Source organism: Podarcis melisellensis (assembly GCF_964234715.1).
Source record: "Podarcis melisellensis genome assembly, chromosome: 2".
NCBI classification, from domain to species: Eukaryota; Metazoa; Chordata; class Lepidosauria; order Squamata; family Lacertidae; genus Podarcis; species Podarcis melisellensis.
Genome location: NC_138529.1, coordinates 119,603,374 through 119,630,510, shown reverse-complemented (window position 1 = coordinate 119,630,510; position 27,137 = coordinate 119,603,374). Strand labels below are relative to the sequence as shown.

Sequence of the window (27,137 nt, the reverse complement as noted above, 5' to 3'; positions counted from 1 at the left end):
ACAAAATGCAGCACTCAAATCCAAAAAATACAAAGGAATACATAAGTAAAAACAGAGAGGCCATCAATAAAACATTTGATAAATATCAATAAATAGCGAAACAGAGCAATGTGATGAATCTTGTGAGCCTGTGGATGCCTGCCTAAATAGATAGGTCTTTAAGGAGGTGTTTACATCACTTGGGAAGACAGGTGAACTAATGCCAGTGTACTGGAAGAAGCAAAGATCAGCAGTGTTGAAGTGATGATGCCTGATGACCGTCTTCCAAAGCAACTGCTCTCTTCCAAACTTAAAAATGGAAAGCGTAACGCTGGCGGTCAACAAAATAGGTTTAAAGACTCCCTCAAGGCAAATCTTTTAAAATGTAGTATAAACACCGACAACTGGGAAACACTGGCCTTCAAGCGCTCCAGTTGGAGAACAGCCTTGACCAAAGGTGTCCTGGACTTTGAAGACGCTCGAATTCAGGACAAAAGGGAGAAACATGCTAAGATGACGGCACACTTGGCAAACCCTCACTGTGATCAACTACCGCCCGGAGACCTATGTCCCCACTGTGGAAGATGTGTGGATCTAGAATTGGCCTCCACAGTCACTTACAGGCCCACTGTTAAAACCGTGTTTATGGAAGACAATCTTACTCAGCTACGAGTGATCACCAAAGAAGAGGAAGACAGCTTGTCGCTGTTTCTGCCTCATGAGCAGCTCACAGAAGGCAGTTGGACCATTGGCCATGTTGCCTGGGGCAGAGGAGAGTCCAATAATAGCTGGAGTGCCATAAGGACCAGTTTTTTGGGGGAAGGGGTCTCTCAAATAAGGCATCCTCTGCACACACCCTCAGCCTAGATGAGGTGGGCATGTGATTCTCTCCCACTGTCTGAGTTCTCTATCCTAAGTGATAAGTTTTCCTAAGTCAAAACAAAAAAATTCCTTCCAGTAGCACCTTAAAGACCAACTAAGTCAGTTCTTGGTATGAGCTTTCGTGTGCATGCACACTTCTTCAGATACACAGAATCTGAAGAAGTGTGCATGCACACGAAAGCTCATACCAAGAACTGACTTAGTTGGTCTTTAAGGTGCTACTGGAAGGAATTTTTTTGTTTTGACTATGGCAGACCAACACGGCTACCTATCTGTAACAAGTTTTCCTAAGGTTAGACATTTTTATGGGGGGGGTCATTGAACCTCCTAACAGTGTCAGGGCTGAGCTAACAGTTTCATTTCCAATTAGTGAGCATCCCATAACTTTCTGCTGAAATCCTGCAGCTTTTTATACAACAAATGTTCTGGGATGATGGTGATTCATAGAATCAAAGAAGAAACAATGAAAGTAGAGGAAGAGGGGGAAAGCGAAGGAGAAAAAAGAACACCAACAGCTCACATGAAGGGTACAATAATAATCAACACACCCATATAACTCAATATAAACCATACAGATGTCTCAATACGTGTATCTACAGGTGGGCAACCAAATTTGTCCAAATGGAGGTTTAAGATGTCTTTGAATAAGTTGTTAAATGAATGAAACATGTTATCAAAGAAATCTGCCATCTGTCTTACCTGGTGCAGCTGAGAAAAGAATGCAAACAGTTGAGCATGTCCATCAAAAGAGAACATTTCCTCATTCCCACAAAGGATGGACTGGGGGAAATGGCAAGTGCCAGATATTTCTCCAATTTGGATGCCTCTGCGGGGTTTGGCCAGGTGCTGTTTGCCAAACAAAGCATAAGGCTGTGTAGCTTTAACATGCCCTTTGGAGCACGCAGCTTAAGGGACTTTCATTTGCATTGAGCTTCATTTGTGGAGGTTCAGCAAACATCTCAGCACCCGAAGGGACATTGGTGTGTGCGCAGTGAGGTGGCCAGGTTTGCGAATGAGGGTCATTAAAAGAAAACGAGATTGTGAAGGACCTCTCCAGGCTGCAGTAAAATGGCCAATGCAATTGGGTATAAGCAAGTGTAAAGAGATGCATGCCAGCGCAAAAATAATAATTTAATTTCACATATACATTCATGGGGCTTGAACTGGCTGTGACTGACCAGGAACAAGAGCTTGGAGTCATAGCAGATAGATCAATGAAGATGTCGACCCAGTGTGTGGCCACTGTGAAAAAGGCAAATTCCATGCTAGGGATAGGGACGCGGGTGGCGCTGTGGGTTAAACCACAAAGCCTAGGACTTGCTGATCAGAAGGTCGGCGGTTCGAATCTCCGCGACGGGGTGAGCTCCCGTTGCTCGGTCCCTGCTTCTGCCCACCTAGCAGTTTGAAAGCACGTCAAAGTGCAAGTAGATAAATAGGTACCGCTCCGGCGGGAAAGGTAAACGGCGTTTCTGTGTGCTGCTCTGGTTCGCTAGCAGCGGCTTAGTCATGCTGGCCACATGACCCAGAAGCTGTACGCTGGCTCCCTCGGCCAGTAAAGCGAGATGAGTGCCGCAACCCCAGAGTCGGTCACGACTGGACCTAATGGTCAGGGGTCCTTTATGCTAGGGATCTTTAATGAATTAAAACTGCTATCATAATGCCACTATGCAAATCTATGGCACATTCTGACAGCCACCAGCATCCATGTCAAGAAAATGGCCCAAAACTGGGCTGTGCGTCTTCCATGATGTGGTTCCAGGCGAGTCAAGTTACCCACGTGAGAGTGCAGAGCTCCAAAACAGGATGTCCTGATTTAATTGGGACAGTAGAGAAGAAGAAGAGTTTGGATTTGATATCCCGCCTTTCAACCCCCTTCAGGAGTCTCAAAGCGGGTAACAATCTCCTTTCCCTTCCTCCCCCACAACAAACACTCTGTGAGGTGAGTGGGGCTGAGAGACTTCAAAGAAGTGTGACTGGCCCAAGGTCACCCAGCAGCTGCATGTGGAGGAGCAGAGACGCGAACCCGGTTCCCCAGATTACGTGACAACCGCTCTTAACCACTACACCACACTGGCTCCTATGGGGATATGTAACAGGATATTTTCGGTTTTGGGTCACTTCTTGCCAAACTGCTGTCCAGAATTTAAACACCTATGGGCAGTCCCATCATATGTGGGGAAAGGAGCAATTTTCATCTGACAAATCCTGGGAGGGGGGGGAATGAATGAGGCAATAAAAAAAATAGCTGAACGTGCTACAGAGCCCTCCCTTGCAACAGAGCCAAATCCGAAATGACTGGACTTTGTGACCATCTTGTGCTTCCAAAACTGTGGAAGTTGCGAAATTGTCTTAGCAAACTTGTGTGGGCTGTATTTACTGTACATCCATTGGACTTTCTGTAGCCTTGAGCCCTGGCAGTCCTTGAGAGTGATAAAGGGACTTGGAGCGCTTGTCTGTCCCTCTGAATATCTTTCTCTTTCTCTCCCCCCCCCTCCACCCTCGTAACCTCTCTCACACACACCTGTGTTCTTTCTGGGCCTGCATCAAACTTTATCATGGCCTCGCAACCCGTATCAGCCAGCTGGTTGAAGTTCCCAAGCCAACCCTCCGTTCAAGGTGAAGAGCCTTGGTGGCAGGGCAAGGTCCCAGGTTCATTCCTGAGAGGGACCTGGGAATAGGGCACAGCCACGTCTGACATGGGGATTTGCTTCCATGGGTTTTGTGTATCATGTACTGTATACATGGAAATTCCATATACCCAAACTTTTGGAATTGCCCCATGGCTAAGCAGGAAGGGGTTGAGAGCATAACATCCCCAGAGCCTGCACAAGGCAGAGAATAATAATAGAATAATAATAAATAAGTAAATAAATAAGTAAATAAATAAATAATAATAAAGTTTTATTTGTGCCTCGCCCTTCCCAGTTCAGAAAACTGGGCTCAGGGTGGCTAACAACAAATTTAAAACATTTAATTGATGCAACAAAAAACAGCATAAAATGCAGTACAAAACGTGAATAACAATAAATTCAGAATTCAAAAATCAGTTTAGGGAGGGAATCCATCCAATAAACATTGGATGATCACCAGGGCTAGCTGGAGACCAGGGGAGAATTAGCTGTGGGATCCCAGAGCAGGGAATCTTCATAAAAAGGGGAGGGGGAGGGAAGGAAGGGGAATAAAAGATCAGGCTAAGTTCAAATTGAAAGTCAGGCGGAATAGCTCTGTCTTACAGTCCCTGCGGAAGGAAGTTAAATCCTGCAGGGCCCTGGTCTCCTGGGACAGAGCATTCCACCAGGTCGGAGCCATCACTGAGAAGGCCCTGGCCCTGGTGGAGGATAGTCTGACTTCCTTAGGGCCCGGGACCTCTAAACTATGGTTATTCATGGACCTTAAGGTCCTCTGCGGAGCATACCAGGAGAGGCGGTCCCATAAATACGATGGCCGTAAGCCATGAAGGGAGAAGAAGAAGAAGAAGAAGAAGAAGAAGAAGAAGAAGAAGAAGAAGAAGAAGAAGAAGAAGAAGAAGAAGAAGAAATTGTTATTTATATGCCACCCACCTGACTGGATTGCCTCTGGGTGGCTTCCAACAAATTAAAACATCAAACACAGTAAAACATTAAACAGTAATAACTTCCCTGTACTGGGCTGCCTTCAGATGTCTTCTAAAAGTCAGATAGCTGTTTGTTTCCTTGACATCTGACAGGAAGATGTTCCACAGGGCAGGTGCCTGGTTCCCTGTAACCTGGCTTCGAGGGAACCAGCAGAAGACACTCAGAGCTGGATCTCAGCGTCCGGGCTGAACAATGGGAGTAAAGATGCTTCTTCAGGTATACAGGGCCAGGGCCATTTGGGGCTTTAAAGGTCAGTACCAGCACTTCAAATTGTGCTTGGAAATGTACAGGGAACCACAGTAGATCTTTTGGGACCTGTGTATATAGTCGTGCCTATTTTCACCCAAGAAATGTTGACGGGTATGAGATTGTGCCACGATGTCTCATGAGAGCACCCCAGAGTTAGTGTGCTGAGTGGGCCTTTCCCGCCTAGGAAAGTGGAGAGCTTAAAAGCTCTTTACATACCTGGTGGGTCTGGTGCAGAAAGCGCTTTTTAGCTCTCCGTCTTGCTTGCATTTAACGCATGCAATTTCAGCTAGCCCGCCTACAGTTGGATATCACGCAAGGGGGAAGGGTGGGGTTTGGGAATCCAAAGGGTGTATAATTATAATATGTTCTTTCTTTTTTATTTTCGTCATGTTATTAGCATGAAAAATTGGGGAATTCGTGGAAGAGAATTTGGGTCGACTTTAGAAAAAAGCTTTAAGATTGAGAATTGAGAATTGATGTATATAAGGTAAAATTGGTTTTTTAAAATGAACTAAATATAAAAAGGTTAAAAATTGGGGATAAGGGCTATGATAAAGTGGGCACAGGATATTGGGCATAACATTATGTTTGAGGATTGGGAAAGGTTGTGGACCACTGGGCTGAACTTCACTGCATGTAATGCTCTGAAGGAAAATGTAATGAAAATGATATATAGATGGTACATGACCCCAGTTAAACTTGCCAAAATATACCATTTATCTGATAATAAATGTTGGAAATGTAAAGAAAATGAAGGAACATTCTTTCACCTCTGGTGGACTTGCCCTAAAGTGAAGGCCTTCTGGGAAATGATATATAATGAGCTGAAAAAGGTATTTAAGTATACCTTCACCAAGAAACCAGAGGCTTTCCTTCTGGGTATTGTCGGCCAGAAGGTGTTAAAGAAGGACCGAACATTTTTCATGTATGCAACAACGGCAGCAAGAATACTCATCGCTAAGAACTGGAAAACTCAAGATTTCCCCACATTGGAAGAATGGCAGATGCAGCTGATGGACTACATGCAACTGGCCGAGATGACTGGCAGAATCCGAGACCTGGGAGAAGAGAGGGTTGAAGAAGACTGGAAGAAATTTAAGATTTATTTACAAAAATATTGTGATTTGGTTGAATGTTAAGAAGGATGCTAGATCATAAATAATCGCCTTCCACTAATTTAGATTTGAACTTGACGATAAGTGAGATTAAAGAAAGTATAAACTCTTTTTTGGAGAACTGTTAGATTGTATTTAAATGAGCGGATATAAGATTGTAAACAAGATGATAATTTGCTTGGAAAAACTTTTTCACAATGTAAGTGGGAGCGGGAGACGTGAGGGAGTCCAAAGAAGTGAAGAAAGTATGTTATATAAGTAAAGTTGTTTATTATTTATGTATTTGTATTCAAAAAATCTTAATAAATATTTATAAAAAAAAATTGGGGATAAGAACTTGTTGAATTAACAAATTTGAATTGGAATATAAGAAGGGGAGGTGTGGGGAAGTCAGGGAAATATGTTATAGAAAAATAAGGATTATAAATTGTATGTGTTCTTAATTTTCTTTTTTTTCTGTCTTTTTGTGTTTTGTTTTTCTTTTTTGATTTTTTAATGTATTAAAGTGGAAAATTTCAATATATATATATTTAAAAAAGAAAGAAATCACGCAAGTTAAATGTGCATGTTCATCTCCACGTTATTTGCCAATGGAATTTTTCTGCCATGGAAACAAAGAACATGGATTTGAGCGCTGAGCGTGTGCTATATTCCCCTATATTTCCAGAGGTGGTTTTTTACGTCGTGAGGAAGTTCAAATATAGGATGGAAATTAACTGTGAGCAAAACGTTGAGAAAACAGAATTAGCTGCTGTGTGAATGCAAGCCTAAGTGCTGAAACCAACAAGCTTGAGATTGTGGGACTTGACTTTGCCAGAGAAATGTCCCATCCTTTGACCACAAGGTTTTGCAAATGCTCTGAATGGACTTCCCCATCGGTATTTCCTGGCAATGGCCAACTCTGGTGGAGGATGCTTGTGTGACCAATAGACTAAATTTGACGAGGCTAAATAATTTCCGCAGCATTAATTCAATAGAAGTAGCCATTGTGTATGCCCCTGCTTTGTTCAATGAATTACCCAATTAATTAATTAAATCTATATCCTGCCCTTCCTCCCAAAGGAGCCCAAAGGAGTAAACAAATATATTCATCATCATCATACGTAACACATTTTACATTTTATAAAAACGGTCAAGCAACAAAAATGAAATTTAAGAGCAGGTGTTGCTGGAGAAATTAAAAGGGGGTTCCTAGACTGGGGGTATCCTTCCCAGAAACCCAAAAGGTGCATAGAGACAGCCTCAAAAATAAGAAGGAGGCTGTAAAGAATCCCATTCAAAGCAATGTTTTTATTTTATTTTATTTTTTTAAAGTAATATTTATTAAGAGTTTAAGGATTACAGAAAGAAGGGGAAAAATAAAGTTAAACAAAATAAAACAATACATTACAATACATAAAAAACCCACTACTTATCTTAACAAAACAAAAACAAAAACAGAAGCAATTAAAAACACATCCAATATTTCCATATCTTATCTTTCATTTACTTGTTTCATCGACCTCCTCACACCTCCCTTTTTTGTATTCTAGTTCAGTTAGCTATTTCAGCAAATCCTTTCCATCTTTCTCAGTTTTTGTCCTATAATTTATCTTAACACAATCTAACCTTACTTTCCCCCCTTTGGCCCATTAACAATCTATTTATACTTAATTCTTTATAACATTTCTGCTAAAGCCATATAACTTCATTCCAGCATCCTTCTAACCTTCATTAATTTTACAAAGCAATGTTTTTATACACACGTGATTACTATTCACCAATCAAAGGATTCTTAACAGATGCAACCCAGTGTCATCACCTTGAACCAACCAAAATCACCTGGCTCCTTAGATCAGCCCTTATCATAAAATCATGCGATGACATATAACCATGTATTCTTTCTTTCTTTAGACCTTGACTAATTTTCCTATTCATTAAATGTCTCCCAATATCCTCTTTCATCTGTCTACAAAACAATTCAAGATGAATTGCAATTGCCATGCCTAGCCGATTCTCCTTCCATGCAAACAGCAGTCACCACAGATCCCAACAGATTGTTCTTTTCAGTGTTCTGGAACGGACATTCGCTACATGCAGTACCTAAAAGCAGCTAGTTCTGAAAGCAGGCAGAAATGCGCCAGGCTTTTCGGTTTAGCTAGGCCATAGGCTCAAAAGAAAATGGAATAATCAAAATGGTGGTTGTTGTTTAGTCATTTAGTCGTGTCCGACTCTTCATGACCCCATGGACCAGAGCACGCCAGGCTGATCGCCGAAGAATTGATGCTTTTGAATTATGGTGCTGGAGGAGACTTGAGAGTCCCATGGACTGCAAGGAGATCAAACCTATCCATTCTGAAGGAAATCAGCCCTGAGTGCTCACTGGAAGGACAGATCCTGAAGCTGAGGCTCCAATACTTTGGCCACCTCATGAGAAGAGAAGACTCCCTGGAAAAGACCCTGATGTTGGGAAAGATGGAGGGCACAAGGAGAAGGGGACGACAGAGGACAAGACGGTTGGACAGCGTTCTCGAAGCTACCAACATGAGTTTGATCAAAATGGTACAGTTTGTGAAATTATTATTTTCTCCATCAGGGTAACCAAATCATGTGTCTGGGCAGACCTGCCAAAGGAGAAACGCTTTCAGGAGGCGTCTAAAACAGTACAATGATTCTAGTTCAACCCCCTTCAGTCACAGAATGGAGATAAGGCAGGCAATTATAGAGGTGCAAGTTCTGCAGACTGAAGTGATCAAGTTGGTACAAAAGGGGTAAGGTGATCTCTTAAGTAAATAAACTCCTGCCTGATTCTAGCCTGATGAAGAGATTTGGTGCAACCAAAAGCTTGCATACTCTTTAGTAACACTTTGGTTGTTCTGAAAAAGTATATATATATTTCAAAGTATTCATTTAAACAACCTTAAATCAATGACTTCCCTTCTTCCCTTTCCGTGGTTCATTTTGCATAGCATAAATCCCTGCATATTTTACATGAAGTAAACCATTCGGTAATCCATTGTAACATCCATCAAAACTTATTTACAATGCTAACAGCGTTTTTAAATAAACACAATTTTCACCCATATATTCAGGGAACATTTTCCAGTCTTCTTTTTGTTAGGGATAATTCAGAGGGAAATTCCCAGGTGTCAAAAAAGACTATTTATGTATGCTACTACTGTGGTCTGTGTTTTGTTAGCCCCAAAATGGAAAACGAGCGAGCAGTGGCGTAGTGTGGGTTGTCAGCACCCGGGGCAAGGCAAGTAATTTGCCCCCTCCTAAACCTAACCACCAGATGTTGCGCCCGGTGCGGCCAGCCCCCCCTGCACCCCCACGCTACGCCACTGCGAGCGAGGTCCCAGCTAAAGAAGAATGGCAACTTAAACTGATGGAATACGTGCAGCTCATAGATTTAACTTACAGAATAAGAGAACAAGAAGAATATCCGTTTAAAGAAGACTGGTCGTTTTGAAAAAGTTGATGCCCTGATAATTATGGATTTTGGAAACTTACGTTTTCTGTAATGCGTGGATGCTGATGCTTTTCAGCTAAAAAAAACCCTGGAATTCTTCAAGTGCAATCCTATGCAGAATACTTGATTAGGTTGTGTTGAATCTGAAGGTTAAGTAGGTCTTGCAAAACAATTTTAAAATGCATATATTAGACTTATTACAAAAGCTCCTTACCAGTCTCAGAGGGAAGGGAAGGGCAAGAAATGCTTCAAACATAAACTGCTTAATGCCTTAGTGGCAGATACAAGGGAGTTAACCGGCTCTGACTTCAGCCTTCCTGGCGTTTGTGGAGAAAGGTCACTGAGTCAGCCAGGTACGCGCCTTTTCTTGGGCATCACCTTAGCAGCTTTTGCTAAGAGGTGGGGTGTGAGAGAGAGAAGGGCAAGGAAGGAGAAAGGAAAAAGGGTAGTAGAATTGAAAGCAAATGAAAGGTCGGGATACAAAAATTAAAAACTAAAACCCTGCCAAATGGGTGATATAAGCATCAAATCATCCACCTAGCAACAGCTACACGGCTGAAATGGGCCCAGCGCTGGAGATACAATTCATTGCACTCTAAAGGGATGGTGGAATAAGGAATGGCAGGTGTAAAGGTAAAGGTAAAGGACCCCTGACCGTTAGGTCCAGTCGCAGACAACTCTGGGGTTACACACTCATTTTGCTCTATAGGCCGAGGGAGCCGGCATTTGTCTACAGACAGCTTCCGGGTCATGTGGCCAGCATGACTAAGCCACTTCTGGTGAACCAGAGCAGCACACAGAAATGCCGTTTACCTTCCCGCCGGAGTGGTACCTATTTATCTACTTGCACTTTGACGTGCTTTCGAACTGCTAGGTTGGCAGGAGCTGGGACCGAACAATGGGAGCTCGCCCCATTGCGGGGATTCGAACCGCCGACCTTCTGATCGGCAAGCCCTAGGCTCTGTGGTTTAGACCAGTAGCAGTAAAAGTCATGGAGTATAACAGACAACTTAGATCTAAAGTGTCATTTTCAGTTATTTGGTTTTCATTTGTTGAATTTGTTTTGTGACAACAGGGAGCTGTCCTATCTTGCCCCACCCTGAATCTCCATCCTCCATGATGAACTGATTTCATGCCTAATCATTTTTGGCATTTAGCTTGAAAATGTATAAATTATCTGGAGACAAATGGTTATAAGAAACTGTAACTATAGTCACAGGTCTGTAAATCTACCCACAGGTTCATTGTAATGGTTAACTAAATACATCTATTAGGTTTGTTATTGCATAAGAATTTTAAAAATCTCTTGAATTACCCTTGGTTTTCCTGCATATTGTAATTTACTGGTTCTAAAAGTATACATTGCTGTCCTCTTTATTCCTAGGCTTTGCTCTTAAGATTTAACTCTCAGCATTTAAAGTTATTGCTAAATTAGTTCTATCTGACAAAGTTTGAAAACTTTTAGCAGACGTAAAAAGATTTAGTGGGTATTTTTAGCTATTGAATGTAAAAACTACAGTGAAGGTTGCACACAGAGTCCTTGCAATTTAATTTTCTGCAAGGTATCTTGGATGCAAAAAGAAGTATTTGTACTATTATTTACATCTTAAACTGGTTTATGCATTCTTAAAAAGAAATATATATATATAATTTATATTTATTGGCATTTCCTATTGGTGTTTCTACCTCTTCTTGCCAACAAAGGTCCGTATTGTTAAAGCTATGGTTTTCCCAGTAGTGATGTATGGAAGTGAGAGCTGGACCATCAAGAAGGCTGATCGCCAAAGAATTGATGCTTTTGAACTATGGTGGTGGAGGAGACTCTTGAGAGTCCCATGGACTGCAAGAAGATCAAGCCTATCCATTCTGAAGGAAATCAGCCCTGAGTGCTCACTGGAAGGACAGATCGTGAAGCTGAGGCTCCAATACTTTGGCCACCTCATGAGAAGAGAAGACTCCCTGGAAAAGACCCTGATGTTGGGAAAGATGGAGGGCACAAGGAGAAGGGGACAACAGAGGACGAGATGGTTGGACAGTGTTCTTGAAGCTACCAGCATGAGTTTGACCAAACCGCAGGAGGCAGTGGAAGACAGGAGTGCCTGGCGTGCTCTGGACCATGCGGTCACAAAGAGTCGGGCACGACTAAACGACTAAACAACAACAACAACAACCTCTTCTCCAATATTATTTGTGCCCCCACCCTTCTTTCTGTGTGTTTACAATTGGCACTGGGATCACGTTCATGGTCAGGTTTTGTTCCCTGTGTCTCGTCTGTTATTATGTATGCTTTTGTTTATCTGAAAATTTCAATTAAATTAAAAAAATAAAATAAAGTGGAAACACTAGACGTTCACTATTCCTCAGTGATGAGGTTTCAGGACTTTGGATAGATAATTCCAATCTGCTGTGGCAGAACTGGACCCAGCAGTCAGTCACAATCAGGCTCCCCACCCTGTTATGCTGTTTCCCTGCAACTTCCCAGAGTTCATGTAGGCAGGACTCCATGGAGAAAGGAGTAAGAAAACGACAAAAGTCCAGTTGTGTGAGCAAAAGTAGCCTACAGACAGCAGCTTGGATGATTTCTGCCCTTCAGCTGCCATTGGGGTTATCTTTATACCATTCTACCTGGAGACATTCCAAATTTCAGAGAGCTAACATAACATTGCTGGGAACAACCAAAGTCCTCTTACCATCGCCAGTGTTGTGTTGCTCAAAATGTTCATGCCTGTGTGCACTTTGCTACAACTCTGCTCCATGAGCCAGAGAAGCAAATTGGCTAATGGCACCGGAAGTGTACAGGATGTGCATGCATCAGAGAGGATTGGGGTCAGCTAGGGGTTCCTGCTGTGCTCCACGGTGGAGCGGGGAATGGAGGACATACGAACTCTACTTCTCTCTATGATCCATGGTGAGAAAATGCAAATTACTTCTGGAGCCTCTCCAGCTTCCTTAAGTCTCCACTGACGGCTTACACTGCATTTACTCCTGGCAACCACCCAAGACAGATCAGGAGTGGCTGAAAGGAGTAATAATTCAGCCAATAGGAAAATGTGCTCTGGTCCATACTGCCTGTTGTTGTAGGGTATAATAATAATAATAATTTATTATTTGTACCCCGCCCATCTGGCTGGGTTTCCCCAGCCACACTGGGCAGCTTCCATAGAAACCAAAAATACACTAAAATATCACACATTAAAAACTTCCCTGAACAGGGCTGCCTTAAGATGTCTTCTGAATGTCAGGTAGTTATTTATTGCTTTGACATCTGATGGGAGGGCGTTCCACAGGGCGGGCGCCACTACCGAGAAGGCCCTCTGCCTGGTTCCCTGTAGCTTTGCTTCTCGCAATGAGGGAACCGCCAGAAGGCCCTCAGCGCTGGACCTCAGCGTCCGGGCAGAACGATGGGGGTGGAGATGCTCCTTCAGGTATACTGGGCCGAGGCCGCTTAGGGCTTTAAAGGTCAACACCAGCTCGGAAACGTACTGGGAGCCAATGTAGGTCTTTCAAGACCGATGTTATGTGGCCTTGGCGGCTGCCCCCAGTCACCAGTCTAGCTGCCGCATTCTGGATTACGGTAGTTGTAGTTTCCGAGTCACCTTCAAAGGTAGCCCCACGTAGAGCGCATTGCAGTAGTCCAAGCGGGAGATAACTAGAGCATGCACCACTCTGGCGAGACAGTCCGCGGGCAGGTAGGGTCTCAGTTTGCGTACCAGGTGGAGCTGGTAGGTCAGGGCTTTTTTTCCAGGGGGAAACCCACCAGAAGTAAGTTCCCGCATCTCTCAGGTAGGTTCTGGAACCTCTCAGGTGACTTCCAGCACCTCTTATGTGGGTGCCATTGCCATTCTAAGACAAAAAGGGAGGCGTTCGTGGTGGGTTCCGGCACTAGTGTGGTTACGAGCAGTGGACTCATAATCTGGTGAACCGGGTTCGCGTCTCCGCTCCTCCACATGCTGCTGCTGGGTGACCTTGGGCTAGTCACACTTCTTTGAAGTCTCTCAGCCCCACTCACCTCACAGAGTATTTGTTCTGGGGGAGGAGGGGAAAGGAGATGGTTAGCCGCTTTGAGACTCCTTCGGGTAGTGATAAAGCAGGATATCAAATCCAAACTCCTCTTCTTCTACTACCTCTTCTTCTGGAAAAGTAGCACTGGGTAGGTCTCTGATCTTATCTGGGAAAGTCAAATCAGTCTTCTGAGCAGTTTGACTGGGAGTGACCGCCAAGAACATATAACAACGGTCCTGAAACACATTCATTTTCTCCCAGTACGTTTCTGAGCACAATTCAATGTGTTGGTGCTGACCTTTAAAGAACTAAACGCCCTTGGCCCAGTATACCTGAAGGAGCATCTTCACCCCCACCGTTCAACCTGGACACAGAGGTCCAGCTCCAAGGGCCTTCTGGTGATTCCCTCACTGCAAGAAGTGAGGTTACAGGGAACCAGACAGAGGGCCTTTTTGGTAGTAGCGTTCGTCCTGTGGAATGCCCTCCCGCCATATGCCAAGGAAATAAACAACTATCTGACTTTTAGAAGACATCTGAAAGCAGGTGTGTTTAGGGAAGTTTTTAACGTTTGATGTTTTATCGTGCTTTTAATATTCTGTTGGGAGCCAGCCAGAGTCGCTGGGGAAACCGAGCCAAATGGGTGGGGTATAAATAAATTGTTATTGTTATTATTTTAGCAGCAGTTTCAGCTGATGGGTGATGGGAGCAATCCAACAATCAGGGACTCCTGGTTGTTTCTTTGAAGCCCTGCCCTGCCCTGCCCACATCAGATGTTTTGTGACTTGCCCAAAATGGACTTGTGGCCCACAGGAGAAGGCCTGGTAAACCAAGTCTGGCTATGCAGAACTGGGGACCAAACCAAACCAGATGCCCAGGCACTGAGCTTTAGCCCTCTGCTTCAATAGGAAAATAGCAAAGTGCCTTATACTATCTATCTGTCCAGCTCAGTATTTTCTGGACTGACTGGCAGTGGCTGTCTAGGGCTGGAACTACACTCACCTTTTAAAAGTTATTAGAACGATATTAGAAATATGATTGTAAAACGTCAAGGCAGCAAAAGTCCCCTTTGGTTTCGCTTTCCCTCCCTGGTTTCTGTTTGCTCTGCAGCGCCCTCTGGTGTCACATTTTAATAATGCATTATGAATGGTTTTTTTAAAAAGTCGCATGGTTATATGATTGTCAGAATAATTCCTTAACTCCTTTTTAGCGTTAAAAACCTTAAGTGTAGATCTACTCCAGGATTTCAGGCCAAGAACATCCATAGCCCTACCAATTTCCTATGACTGTAAGAGGTGTAAAGACTCTCTCAAGGCAAATCTTTAAAAAATGTAGTATAAACAACTGGGAAACACTGGCCATGGAGCGCTCCAATTGGAGAACAGCCTTTACCAAAGGTGTCCTGGACTTTGAAGATGCTCAAACTCAGGACGAAAGGGAGAAACGTGCTAAGAGGAAGGCACGCTTGGCAAACCCTCACTGTGATCAACTCCCACCCGGAAACCTATGTCCCCACTGTGGAAGGACGTGTGGGTCCAGAATTGGCCTCCACAGTCACTTACAGACCCACTGTTAGAACCGTGTTTATGGAAGACAATCTTACTCGACTATGAGTGCTCACCAAAGCAGCAGCAGCAGCAGCTTTCACTTTTAAAGAAGTACAGTGGTACCTCAGGTTACATACACTTCAGGTTACAGACTCCACTAACCCAGAAATATTACCTCAGGTTAAGAACTTTGCCCCAGGATAAGGAGAGAAATGGCGGCGCAGCGGCAGCGGGAAGCCCCATTAGCTAAAGTGGTGCTTCAGGTTAAGAACTGTTTCAGGTTAAGAATGGACCTCCGGAACGAATTAAGTACTTAACCCGAGGTACCACTGTAGTAAGGTCCTATGTCCTCTAGGAGAAGCCTACATTGATTCCTGCACATTTGTTTAAAGCAATGTGAAGTAAAGGAGTCTGAACCAAAGAGTTCTGTCATGGATGCTTTAGCAGAGATTCCTTAGGGTCTCTTCCAACTTTGTAATAGTGCAATAACAACTCTCCCCACCCATGAATACCAGAAACTGATTCAGAACTACGGCTGCCTCAAGCTGCTGCGCTTTTCAAAGGCTTTAAGTTGTGGAGTTTAAAACACTAGCTAAAAGAAAGCCAGGCCTCTGGTCACACAATTTCCACCAAAAAAAATTTGTTTCATTTTAAAAAATCGTTTATTTGCAAATTCAACAGATAAAAAATAACCTTATATAACAAATACAAATAGTAACAAAATAAGAATTATATACATAGTGCTCATCACATTAAGTACTCTGCTAGGCTGATAAAGAAAGTGTTGTGTATGCAATATAACACTGTGCCACCAGATGGCGCTGTGGAGTCCCATCTTTCCCTCCCGGATTTCCCTGTTTAAATTTACAAGACGTTTAACTGAAACTCTTCTTTGATGTGTTCAAATCCAGTCTAGATATCCAAAAGGCATCCACACAAAACTGGCATCTCCAAGACCTATTTTCAAATGTCGCCAAGGCAATGCAAAAGGTCGTTATTTATCAAAGTGTGTGTGCTGTGTACAAAAACAGAATAGCTCATTGCACTGCATTTGTGGTTTAGTAGGCTCGCCTTTCTGCACTGCTACACATGAGGCAGCCCAGGAGAAACAATGAAAAACCTCACATCCTACTGCAATGCAATGCCAGTAAGTCATAATGAGGGGAAAACGTGACTCTGGAAATAAACAAGTCAATCAAAGTGCTGTCCAATAGTTCCTTTCAAACACAACGGGACAGTGATAATATTCAAAAGTATCGTAGCTCCAGGCTGGTGCAAATCCTATGTGGTTGGAGGGCACCAAATTGTGAAGGTTGTTGTAATTATTCATGTGCTTTCTCCTGAAGGGATACCAGAATATCCACGCTCCTCTATTGGCCCACCAGGTATTTTTGGAACTACATCTCCCATCATCCCTAGTTAACAGGACCAGTGGTCAGGGATGATGGGAAATGTAGTCCCAAAACAGCTGGAGGGCCGAGTTTGCCTATGCCTGCTCTTAGCCGTTGAGTTTCTCCCAAGTGCAAGTTTGGTAATGCGGATTAACGTATGTATTCCACAAAAACCTCGATGTTTATAAAGTGCGTTCAACTCCGTGATTTCTCTGGTGAAGTTTAAGGCTTGATGCGTGACGGAAACTCTTCTGACACTGGGAACATTGATACGGCTTCTCCCCTGTGTGGATTCTGTGGTGCCTGTTCAGGTTTCCACTCCAGCCAAAGCTCTTTCCGCACTCGAAGCATTTGTACGGCTTCTCGCCTGTGTGAATTCTTTTATGCACTCTCAGGTACGTACTCTGAACAAAGCTCTTTCCACACTCTGAGCATTTATAGGGCTTTGTGCCAACATGGAATCTCTGGTCTGAGCTGCGAGAGAATGGCTTCCTGTTCTCTGAATGTGGTTTTTCTCCCATGTGGATTCTCTGATGTTTAGTAAGGTTCATCCAGCCAATGAAACCCTTCCCACACTCTGAGCACATCAAGAGTCTCTCTCCATTCTCAATATTCCTTTTGTTTCCTGCGTGACGTTCTGCCAGTATTGGAACTTCACGGAAGCCAGCCCCTACAGAAGTCAAGCGCTTTTTCTGCTTTTGTTCAGTTTTCTTTCTCTGAGGACTGTTTTCTTCATCGCTATCACTCCCATCACCTGAAAGAATCGAGAGAGAAATCAGGAACAGGTCCTCAAATCAGGAAGGAAACTCAATGAAATCAAAGAAAGCAGAAAATATTGAGTGGGGAGGCAGATCCCTTTCAATTCCATCAAACAGCCTCTGATGGTGAAAAGGAAATAATAACCGATACTTACACATGCCACGTGTTCTGCATTTGTAGAAAATCGGTATTTTAGTATGGCAGTCTCTATACTTTTGAACTCCCTGCATATTGATATGAGACAAGTGCCTTCACTCTACTCTTTTTGGCGCCTGCTAAAAACATTTTTGCTCCGACAAGTCTACCCAGATATCTAGAATACTGGTGTGTTTGTAGTTTATTACTATTTTAAATTATTTGAATTTACCCTTGATTTCTGCGGGGGAATAGCTGAAGTTGCTTAGTGCCTTGCTTTGAGGTTTTTCTATAATCAAGCGCTAAATAATGTTTTTGTAAAATAAGTAGCATAAAGCAAATCTATTACGCACCCTCTGCCAACGGGTCCTGGGGTGGTTTACAACAATCTAAAATCCGTAATTTTAAAAAGGATGAAAATATTACAGTCCTGGGAAAGGGGCAGGCTCTCAAAACATGTCTCAAGGTGCCAGGGTAGAGAGCTACCTCTTCAGCGTTCAGTTACAGGTAAGAGAAAACAGGTGAGTTTTTATAAAGACTTTCTTAAACTGAGGGGAACCCCGGTTGTATACCTTTCAGAAGTGAATTCCAGAGTGCAGGAGACACTACTAAAAAGGCCCTGCCTCCTTCTGGTGCCGAGTTTAATTACGGAGGGCATGGGAGTCTGGCCACACAGAAATCAAAATGCCTGCCAGGTGTCTGCACAGCTTGCTAGGCCGAAAATGCAGGAGTCCCATGTCAGTTAAGCACCTACCTGCTAATGTCTCTTCTTCAGAGCCCTCAAGGAATGCATTTTCCCATTCTTTCTGCAAAGCGATGTCAGATCTGGAGACAGGTAGTCCTTTTTTCAGAGAAAGAAGATATTATTTATTAAATTTATATACTGTCCTTTATCAGGGCGTCGTACAACGTTAAAACACATTACACAGCATCGATGACAAAAACATAGTAAAGAGCATACTGACAGACAACCTAATTATAATAATAGTCCCCACACTTTTACAGGGCATAGATTAATAGCCATAGGCCTGGGTAATGTTATAATGCTGCCATAAATGAATAGTTTGGATGGGGCCAGAGCTTATTTAACTGAATATTTATTTATTTATTTGAATTTTTTTTATTTGCACTTTCATAGCATATATCAAGGCAGCTCGTGGCATAAATTCAATTAAATCAGTCAATAAATATCTGTAAAATGGTATGGTAAGCCAGTAAGCTTACTGGGAAATGATAAATAATGAATTGAAGAGGATGTTCAAAATAACCTTTGTAAAAAAAAAAAAAAAAAAACCCAGAAGCTTCTCTTTTGAGAATTTAGCGACAGAACTATAGAAATTTATTTATGTATGTGACTACAATAGCAAGGATGCAAAAACTTATGGAATATGCAGAAATGGTGAAATTTACCGGAAGAATAAGAAATCAAGATAAACTTTTTATAAAAGAATGGAAATGGCTTAGTGAATATTTACAGATAAATTGCAAACAGATAAAAACATGGGCAGGATTACTGCAATAACCTGCAGTTTCATTCGAGTTTATATTTAAAGTAGATAATTAAATGAGCAAATTAAATGAGTTTGGATATGCTGAAGATATTAAAAAATAAATTTAAGGAACGGCAGAAAGAGGGGGGAAGGAAGCCAGACTTTGAAATGTTAAAATGATTGTGAAATTAATGAAATGTATGGATTTGAAAAGTATAAATAAACTTTAAAATAATATAAATAAATATCTGTAAAACGTGTTTGCAAACATCAGTAAAACAGCAACAGATACTAGCTGGCTGAAAGGGGGAATACATATTGTAAAGATGTGTCTGAAAAGTAAAGTTTTTAAGAGACGCATAGCTGTCAACGTTTCCCTTTTTTAAAGGGAAATTCCCTTATTCTGAATAGGATTCCTCGCAAGAAAAGGGAAAAGTTGACAGCTATGTAGATGTCTGAAAGAAGGCAGGGAGTTCCACAGGGTGGAGACCGCCACACTAAAGTCCCTATCAGCTACTGTCACACGCCGTGACGTTTCCCACAATGCAGTGCTGCATGCAAAGAGCAGCAACTATTGCTGCTTTCAGGGTCTATCGGCCAAAACCAAGGAGGAGCCTTACCTAGAAATACCAGACTCGCATAATTCTCCTCCATGACTTCTTTGTGCAGCGCTCTCTGGTCCGGATTCAGCAGAGCCCATTCGTCCTCTTTGAAATGCACGGCCACCTCCTCAAGGGACACGGGAGCCTGAAAGAAGGATTTCCCATCAAATCCCGCACCTCTTGCTGGGTCTTGAAAAAGGGGTCCTGGGTGGTCCCCTGCCCATCTCCCCAACAATTCCACCCACCCCATACCTGTTCCAGTCCACCAGAAGCCATTTCCAGTCCACCACAAAGAGGAGGAGGCCTAGAAGGAACCTCTGGGGCCATCCTGCTGTCTCCAAACGTTGTTTGACATCCTACGGAGAAGGCAAAGAAAACGGGGAGGCATTTTAGGCTCCGTAATTTAACCACAGCATCCAGGCATATTCAAGAGAAGGAGAGACTATGTTGAAGCCGGCTCCATTATGATCCTTACCCAAACAGGTGGTGTCCATGTCAGCCTCCTGTTTGATCTCCCTGAACAGTGGTCTCTCGGTGGCATCTGGTAGAGTGTTCTCCGTCTCCATGAAACGTGAGGTTGTTTTGGATGACATCTCCTGCACCTGAGATAGGAACCCATGCAAGAAAGTGGGGAGGGGGTGGGAGGAAAGACAGGAAACAGGTCAGGGGTGCCATTAAATAACGCAAGATGAATAAATGTTCAAGTATTAAGTTATTATTACCGTATTGGCCCGTATATAAGCCGCACTCCCCCCAAAAAATTCCGACCATGAAAAGTTAAAGTGCAGCTTATATTCACGACCTTACAAAAATTATCCAGTATGCAGCCAGGAGCACAGCAAAGTGGTGCCTGTCCCACGCGTAGTCCCCCGTCCTCTCCCCCAAGACCGGGAAGGGAGAAAGCGAGGAAGGGAGCAGCTTATATTTGGGCCAATACGGTATCATCATCATTATTAATAATTATTATTTACCCTCCCTTTCACTCTAAGGTCCCAGGGCAGGTTGCAGCATTAAAACACAATACTAAAAACAATTCAAAAATTAGATTCATAGAAGTAAGGGGAGTCCTAAAAGCATACACCTCAAAAGCCAGGGTAAAAATGAGCGTCATCAGCATTCGCTGGAAGCTGTATAATGTAGGTACCAGATGTACCTCTGTGGGGAAGGAGTGCCACAGCTTAGGGGCCACCACAGAGAAGGCCTTCTGCCACCCACCAAACCTCTGAGGGTGCAGGAACTACCAAGAGGGCCCCATCTGCTGATCTCAGCACCTGAGAGGGTCTAATTTATCAGCTACAAGATGGATCAGCACTTCCTGAGGCAGTGAATCTAAATACAACAAAAGGATTGGGGGCCTTGGAATTACCAGAGCAAAACAGTCTCTCACCTCAGCCTCCTTCTGGTCTTCTGCTTGGCTCATGAGAAAACCTTCAGCCAGGGCCACTGCTTCGGCGCTGGTCTCTGGCCCACAATCTTTGACCCAGCTCTGCATCTCCGGGGGGAGGGCAGCCAGGAACTGCTCCAGGATCACCAGGTCCAGCATCTGAGCCTTGGTGCATCTCTTCGGCTTCAGCCACTGTTGGCAAAGGTGATGGAATTGGCTGCAAAGCTCTCGGGGCCCCTCGGCCTCCTGGTAGCGGAAATGCCTGAAACGTTGGCGCCGAGCGTCTGAGCTGAGGGCGTCCTCCTCACCCAGGATCTCCTGAGCGGTTCTCTTTGAGGCTGTCACACTGCCCCTCGCCTGGACGGTGTGAGGAGCTACCCCTGCTCTTTTCCCTGCGTCAGTATCCACAGAGTTTAGCTCTTCCAACTTTCCTCCACAGAGCCGGTCATTTGCCTTTTCTTTCTGCCTAGGAGGGAAGGAGCGTGTTGTATTGCTGCTCCTTTTGGCCTTGTCAGCCACATCTCTGTGCCATTTCATGAGGTGACTCTGCATTGTGGTGGTTCCCACCTGCTGGCAGCCGCTGGGCTTCCCAAGACTAACAGTTTGACTGCAACTGACCGCAAATTTGCTATTGGCATCCTTGGTGAAGAGTTTCCACACAAAAGGCGTTTTCCCACGATGGGCTGATGGTTCCATGTTGGCGGCAACCTTTTGAAGTGGGTTCTTTTGGGGCCTTTTGAAGCCAGAGGTTCCTCCTTCATTGAGTGCTGGTAGTGCCCTTTCCTTTGCACAGTCCTCCTGTACCAGCACAGCGTTGCCATCCCTGGACTCAAAATCTTGGCTGCTGTTGCCCTCTAGCAAAGTGAATTCCATTGGCTGGCATGCCACACAGGTCAGCGGAGTGGACGGCAATCTAGAACTGCGTGACATGGACCGAGTGTGAGGCCTGGAGGGTGTCATCTGGCCACTTCCTGCTGGTTTGTTAAGAGCGGAGTGAGATCCCAAAGTGCCTGAGACAGACCGGGTTCGAGGCCTGGAAGATGCAGTCTTGCCACTTTCTGACGCCTTGTCAAGGACGTCTCTGTGCTTTCTCATCATGTGACTGTGCATTGCAGTGGTTCCCACCAGTTGGCAACCATCAGGCCTCCCAAGGCGAACGGCCCGATGGCAGACACGGCACTGGACCACAAATTTGCTTGTTGTCGTGAAGTATCTCCACACGAAAGAGATCCTCTGCCTTTTCGCTGGTGGCTCCATAGCGGTGGTGTCCTCTGGCTCAAGGGACGTGGAGGAGGACCGCCTTAGGAGGCGCCTGCTTCTACGCAGCTTTGGGACCTCGCCTGGGGTGCTGTTCAGGGGAACTTGGACACAATGTGCTTGCGCCGGAAGTGGCAAGTTCAGCGTGTCAGAACTGGACGGTTCCTTCTCTTTCTCCATACTGCTTTCCAGTGCCAGAACGAAATTCTCATCCTCCAGCTCCAAAAGATCCTCTTGGGAAGGCTGCAGTGGAGATTCTTCAGTGGGGTTTTGAGAACCACTCCATGCCTCTTTTATGCTGAACTGTGGTCCCAACCAGTTCCTTTCGTTTGTCCTCTCCATCTTATTCTGCAGGTTGCCCATTGTGCAAGAGGCATTCACTGTGAAGCAATCCAGCCGAGTCTAGTTTTTTTCTGGTAAGAGAGAAAGAGAGAGAAAATCAATCAATCACTGCTTTTCAATAGAAGCACCCATTGAAATTTAATGGAAGGCAATTTGTATGAGCTTAAATGTGCACTGTAGTTTTTGGATTCATCCAAGTCTCCTTATTTCCCAAGTCAGAACCTGCAGGTTCTGCACTGATCCCCAAGGTCTTTTGGACCTCATAGTGATTGCAACTCACAACAAGGTGCAGATGATTGGCAGAAAAGTTGATTTTATTCTCTGCAAATTTGCCACTTACTCTTCTCCAAACCATGTGTTCCCCCCACAAATTTTTCCCTTAGCCTGCACTGTTGCGGCACTTTCTTCCACAAGCAAAAGTCTCACATCAGAAATAGGAAACAGGTGTGGTCATGGCACTGTTTCAGAAAATTATTGGAAATATAGCATTAATTTATTTCATAGAATTTCTATACTGCTTGGGTTTTTTGTGTGTGCTTTTTAAAAGCCTCAAATCAATTAAAAAATAATAATACTGTAACATCAAGGGAGGGAACCCCATTGTATTTTGAAACATATTTTTTTTAAAAAAACTAAAACTTATTAAAATTCCCTCAACTTTTAAGCCATAAAAGTGCTTGATCAGAAGGCAAGTAGAGTAGGTGCTGCAACACGGCAGGATCTACATTTCTAACCTTCCTTTCACATTACAGAACAGGCAGCTGTGGTGTGATTGAAATTTAGAATGGTGTAACATTATTAAATGCCTGGATGTGAAAAAAGAACATTTTTAAAAAAAACACAGAACTTATAACTCCCATGATCCCTAGTTAGCAGGACCAGGGGTCAGGGATGATGGCTATAATCTGTAAATCTAACCAAATAAACCCGATGTCCAAAACACCTGGAGGGCCGAGTTTGCCTATGCCTCTTCTAGGGATCCCAGTTTGATGTACTACTATGAACCAGGGGCAAGTCAATTACACGGTTCGGGGCAGTGCGAAAGGATTGCAAAACTTTGGCACCAGTTTGGAGGGGCCCCAAAATTTCAGGGTTTGCAGCTAATGAAGCTCCAGAGCATGTTTTGCAGTGAGTCTGCGTATAAACACCTATTTAGCTACTAAGAGGACAAATAGCACCAGCACTTTTGCAGTGGTGAGGCAGAAGTCGCTTTTGGGGTGCTGGGGTTCCTAGGATGCTGTCTTGGGGACCCTGCTCCCCAAAATGTAATGGGTCTACCACCCACTCGCCCCCTGCAACCCCAGACAAGACTGACCAATGGCCTCTCCCAAAAATATACAGAGAACGATTTAAATACAGGTGAGCAAAAAGAGGGGCTAAATTGATGCAGCGTGTGGTAACACCTAAACTTTGGAACTGCCTGCCTCTTGATATCAAACAGGCATCCTTGCTGTATTATTTTCAGCACCCATGTAAAACATTTTTGTTTAGGCAAGCCTATCCAGACATTTATTTTTTTAATAAAGAAAGACAAAAATGACTGGTTTTTGCAGTACATTTCTAGAGCTAATTTAACTTTACCTCAGAGGAAAACCATTTGTTGAACATCTTTTTTTCACCCTTAACTTTATGTGTAATGCATTCAGCGGGGGGGAAAGCGACAAATTTTTAGAAATTTTCCATTAATTTCTGTAACACACCATGTAATACTGACATGTAGAAGTGTTTCCTTTCTTACTAACTGCCCTGGATTTTAATCTTCTGAATGTTTTCGAATATTTGCTTTTAACTACAGTGGTACCTTGGTTTGCAAACAGCCTGGTTTGCATACATTTTGGATTAGAAACATGTCAAACCCGGAAGTGCATGTCCTGGTTTGCAACCTTTTTTTGGATTACAACCCATTTTTTTGGATGACGAACAAAAAATTTTTTGGAGGCCCCATTGGCGAAAGTGCACCTTGGGTCACAACCTGCTTTGGTTTACAAACAGACCTCCGGAACGGATTATGGTTGTAAACCAAGGTACCACTGTATTTTTTTATTCAGCCATTTTAACGTTCTATTTTATAGTTACAGATAGGTAGCCGTGTTGGTCTGCCTTAGTCAAAACAAAAAAAAATTCCTTCCAGTAGCACCTTAAAGACCAACTAACTTAGTTGGTCTTTAAGGTGCTACTGGAAGGAATTTTTTTTTGTTCTATTTTATAAATTTTGTAAGCCATTTATAGGTTTGTTTGTTTTACACACTTGAGCTGTGTATATATGTTGTGTTTATATATACATACATGCATACACACACACATATATATATATGTGCATACATATATAACCTCCCATTACACAATAAATGATAATAGTGCCAAAGCAATTTGCAACTAGCATAAAAATATGTTGTTCCCAATGCTAGTCCTACTCAGAGTAGGCCCCACAGAAGTTCATAGGTTTCTTAATTTCAGCAGGTTTACTCAGAGGAGACCTGCTGAAATTAAGAAACCTATGAACTACTTGTTCTTAGTTGGATACAAACTGAAGTAATAAAAATGGACACTAGCACGTTTAAAAGTCAGGATGCGAATACAATATCATGAGAAGGGTTCGTGCCTTTGATCAACTTTGAGGGGGAGCTGACTATGAAATGGCTCTAAAGAGGGGCGGGGGGGGGGAACAGAGATCTTCCCTGCGTCTACTTGAAAGCTGCCCAAGGGGATTCAAAAGGGGTTTCTCAGTGTTCAAGGGCACAACAGCTTCAGATTTTAAAGAGCGAGAAACAGAGCCTGGGTAGATCGCGTGCATGAGCGAGGGGGACCGAAGGACTGTCGTTACGCAGAGGTTTCCCTGAAGCATTTCCTATTCAACCTCACAATCTGTTGCATTTGCATGCATGGGCGCAGCCGGCAGCTGCCCGAACCCAAACAATAAAAATGCACAGAAAACAAAAATCCTGACTACGCCCATGACTGCATGCAATCCCCCCCCCCCGGCTTTCGCATTTTTGTGCGTGCACGCACGCACAAAACCTCCCTACTTTCCAAACACCCATTTTTACAGCTGCTGTGCCTCTTTGCCAGTTCCTTCCTCTCCCCTTCCCACACGCCTGTCTCCTTCCCGTCCTTTCCCCTTCCTTCTCGCCTGCCTTCTCCAGCCGGGAGCGCGCAGTGACAGCTCTCCCCTTCCCCCGACGGCTGGTGGTAGGCGCAGGAGTCAGGGCGCGCGGTGCGCAATTGCCCCGCGCTCAGGGCTGGAGGAGGCAGGCGAGCGGGAAGGCGCTCCGCGCCTGGGAGCGCACTCTCCGCGCCCCTCGGAGCGCGCACTCCGCGCCCCTTGGGAACGCGCCTGCCCTGGGCAGCGACGGCATATGCTGCGCCACTGACCCTTCTTGTCCGACCCTGACTCCCCAACGTGCAAAAAAATCCCCTTTTGGCGACGGCGGTGTCGGGAGAGAGAGGAGTTTCTGGTTGCCGGCAAAAGTTTTCAGAAAACTCCCCTCTCTGTCCAAGCCCGCTCTGGACCCCCAATCCCGCTACTCCCATCTCTATTTGATTTTTAAAGATCGGATCTATCAATTGGGACAGAGCCACACACACTCCGCTTTTCCCGGGAGCAAATCCCTGCTTCCACGAGATGCTAGACCTCTGGAGGTTTCGCATTACGAATGGTAGTCCCAGTCATCGAAAGGGCAAGCCGATGCAGTTATTTGCAAAACATAATTTCAAATAAGTGCATCGGCTTGCCCTCTCGAAGATTTGGACTTCCTTTCGTAATGCGAAAATAAATAATAGTTTACTAGGTTTTATACAAATATAACAATAAAAACACAGTAACAAAAACGAAAAACAATAAAATACTAAAGCAATATTAAACCGCCCGCCCCCCGGGATTCCCTGAATCTCGTGACTTTCCTCCACCCAGTCTCCTGGTTCCTTTACCATATTTTTTTCTACTGCATATGTTTATTACTCCAAAGTTATTTTTCCTTCAGTTTTTCTATAATGTCCCTAAAATTACAAGTTACAGGTGTTGTACAGCCGTGTTGGTCTGCCGTAGTCGAAACAAAATTTAAAAAAAATCCTTCCAGTAGTAGCACCTTAGAGACCAACTAAATTTGTTATTACTAAAATTACAAGTGTTCTTAAAATCCTGCCAAGGCGTTAACGTGTTTACAATGCGCAATTGTGTTTCTCAAATCGCCGCTGCAGCCGAGTTTAGCTTAAACCCAGCACAAACCCAGCGGTTTAAGCTAAATTTGGCTGCGTGGGCAATTTGAAAAAAAAAGACTTCATAGCAATTGTAAAAAGGAACCAACCTCAGGTTTTTAGGCAGACGATCCTACTCTCTGTTGCCAAAGGGGCGCTGCTGGATGAAAGATGATTTCCAGTACAGCAATCCACACGTTCCCCAGAGAAGAAAAGACAGCGATCTCTCCTCGACGCTGCAAACGCGTGTGAGAAAGCTTTGCAAACTAAGGGTATAAATAGTCACGGCTGCCGGAAAAGAAGGGTGGGGTCGTTGCAGGGCAGGAGGCGTGGCGACCTCCCAAGTCGTCGTCCCCTCTCCTACCCCCACCCAACCACAGAATGGAGAGCTTTGACCTTGTTCGGATCAAAGCGGGATAATTGAGAGCGTGTAACGCCCCAGGCTGGTTTTCAGATCCTCAGCGCGCTTTTTGAAAAATAGGGGTACTGTTTGTTTATTGCATTTATCTAATTCACTTCTCTTTTTTTTTTTCTTCATCCAAGGAGCTTCTTGTAGGGGGGTGAATTGGAGGAGACTTTGGTTCCAACTCTGCAATCCGATGATTCTGTGAATATCAGTTGCCAGGAATTGCAGATGGGGAGAGGGGTGTTGGGCTCAGGTACCATTTGCAGACCGAACTGGGGGGGGGGGAGTCTTTATTTATTTATTTATTTATTGTATTTATTTCCTGCCTTTTCCTCCAAGAA

General features: G+C 43.9%; 1 protein-coding gene across 1 annotated transcript; it reads right to left on the bottom strand.

Moving 5' to 3' along the window:
* Window positions 1–9,635: 9,635 nt before the first annotated feature.
* On the bottom strand, window positions 9,636–26,794 carry LOC309363250 (uncharacterized protein; the record flags this gene model as incomplete). Its single annotated transcript, XM_081899354.1, has 8 exons — window positions 26,501–26,794; window positions 20,601–22,267; window positions 19,689–19,815; window positions 19,466–19,569; window positions 19,232–19,358; window positions 17,876–17,962; window positions 16,631–16,981; window positions 9,636–9,682 (listed from the first exon to the last, which is right to left on the bottom strand). The coding sequence occupies exons 2-8, from the start codon at window positions 22,215–22,217 to the stop codon at window positions 9,636–9,638; spliced, it is 2,460 nt and encodes an 819-aa protein (XP_081755480.1). The 5' UTR covers window positions 22,218–22,267; window positions 26,501–26,794.
* Window positions 26,795–27,137: the final 343 nt, after the last annotated feature.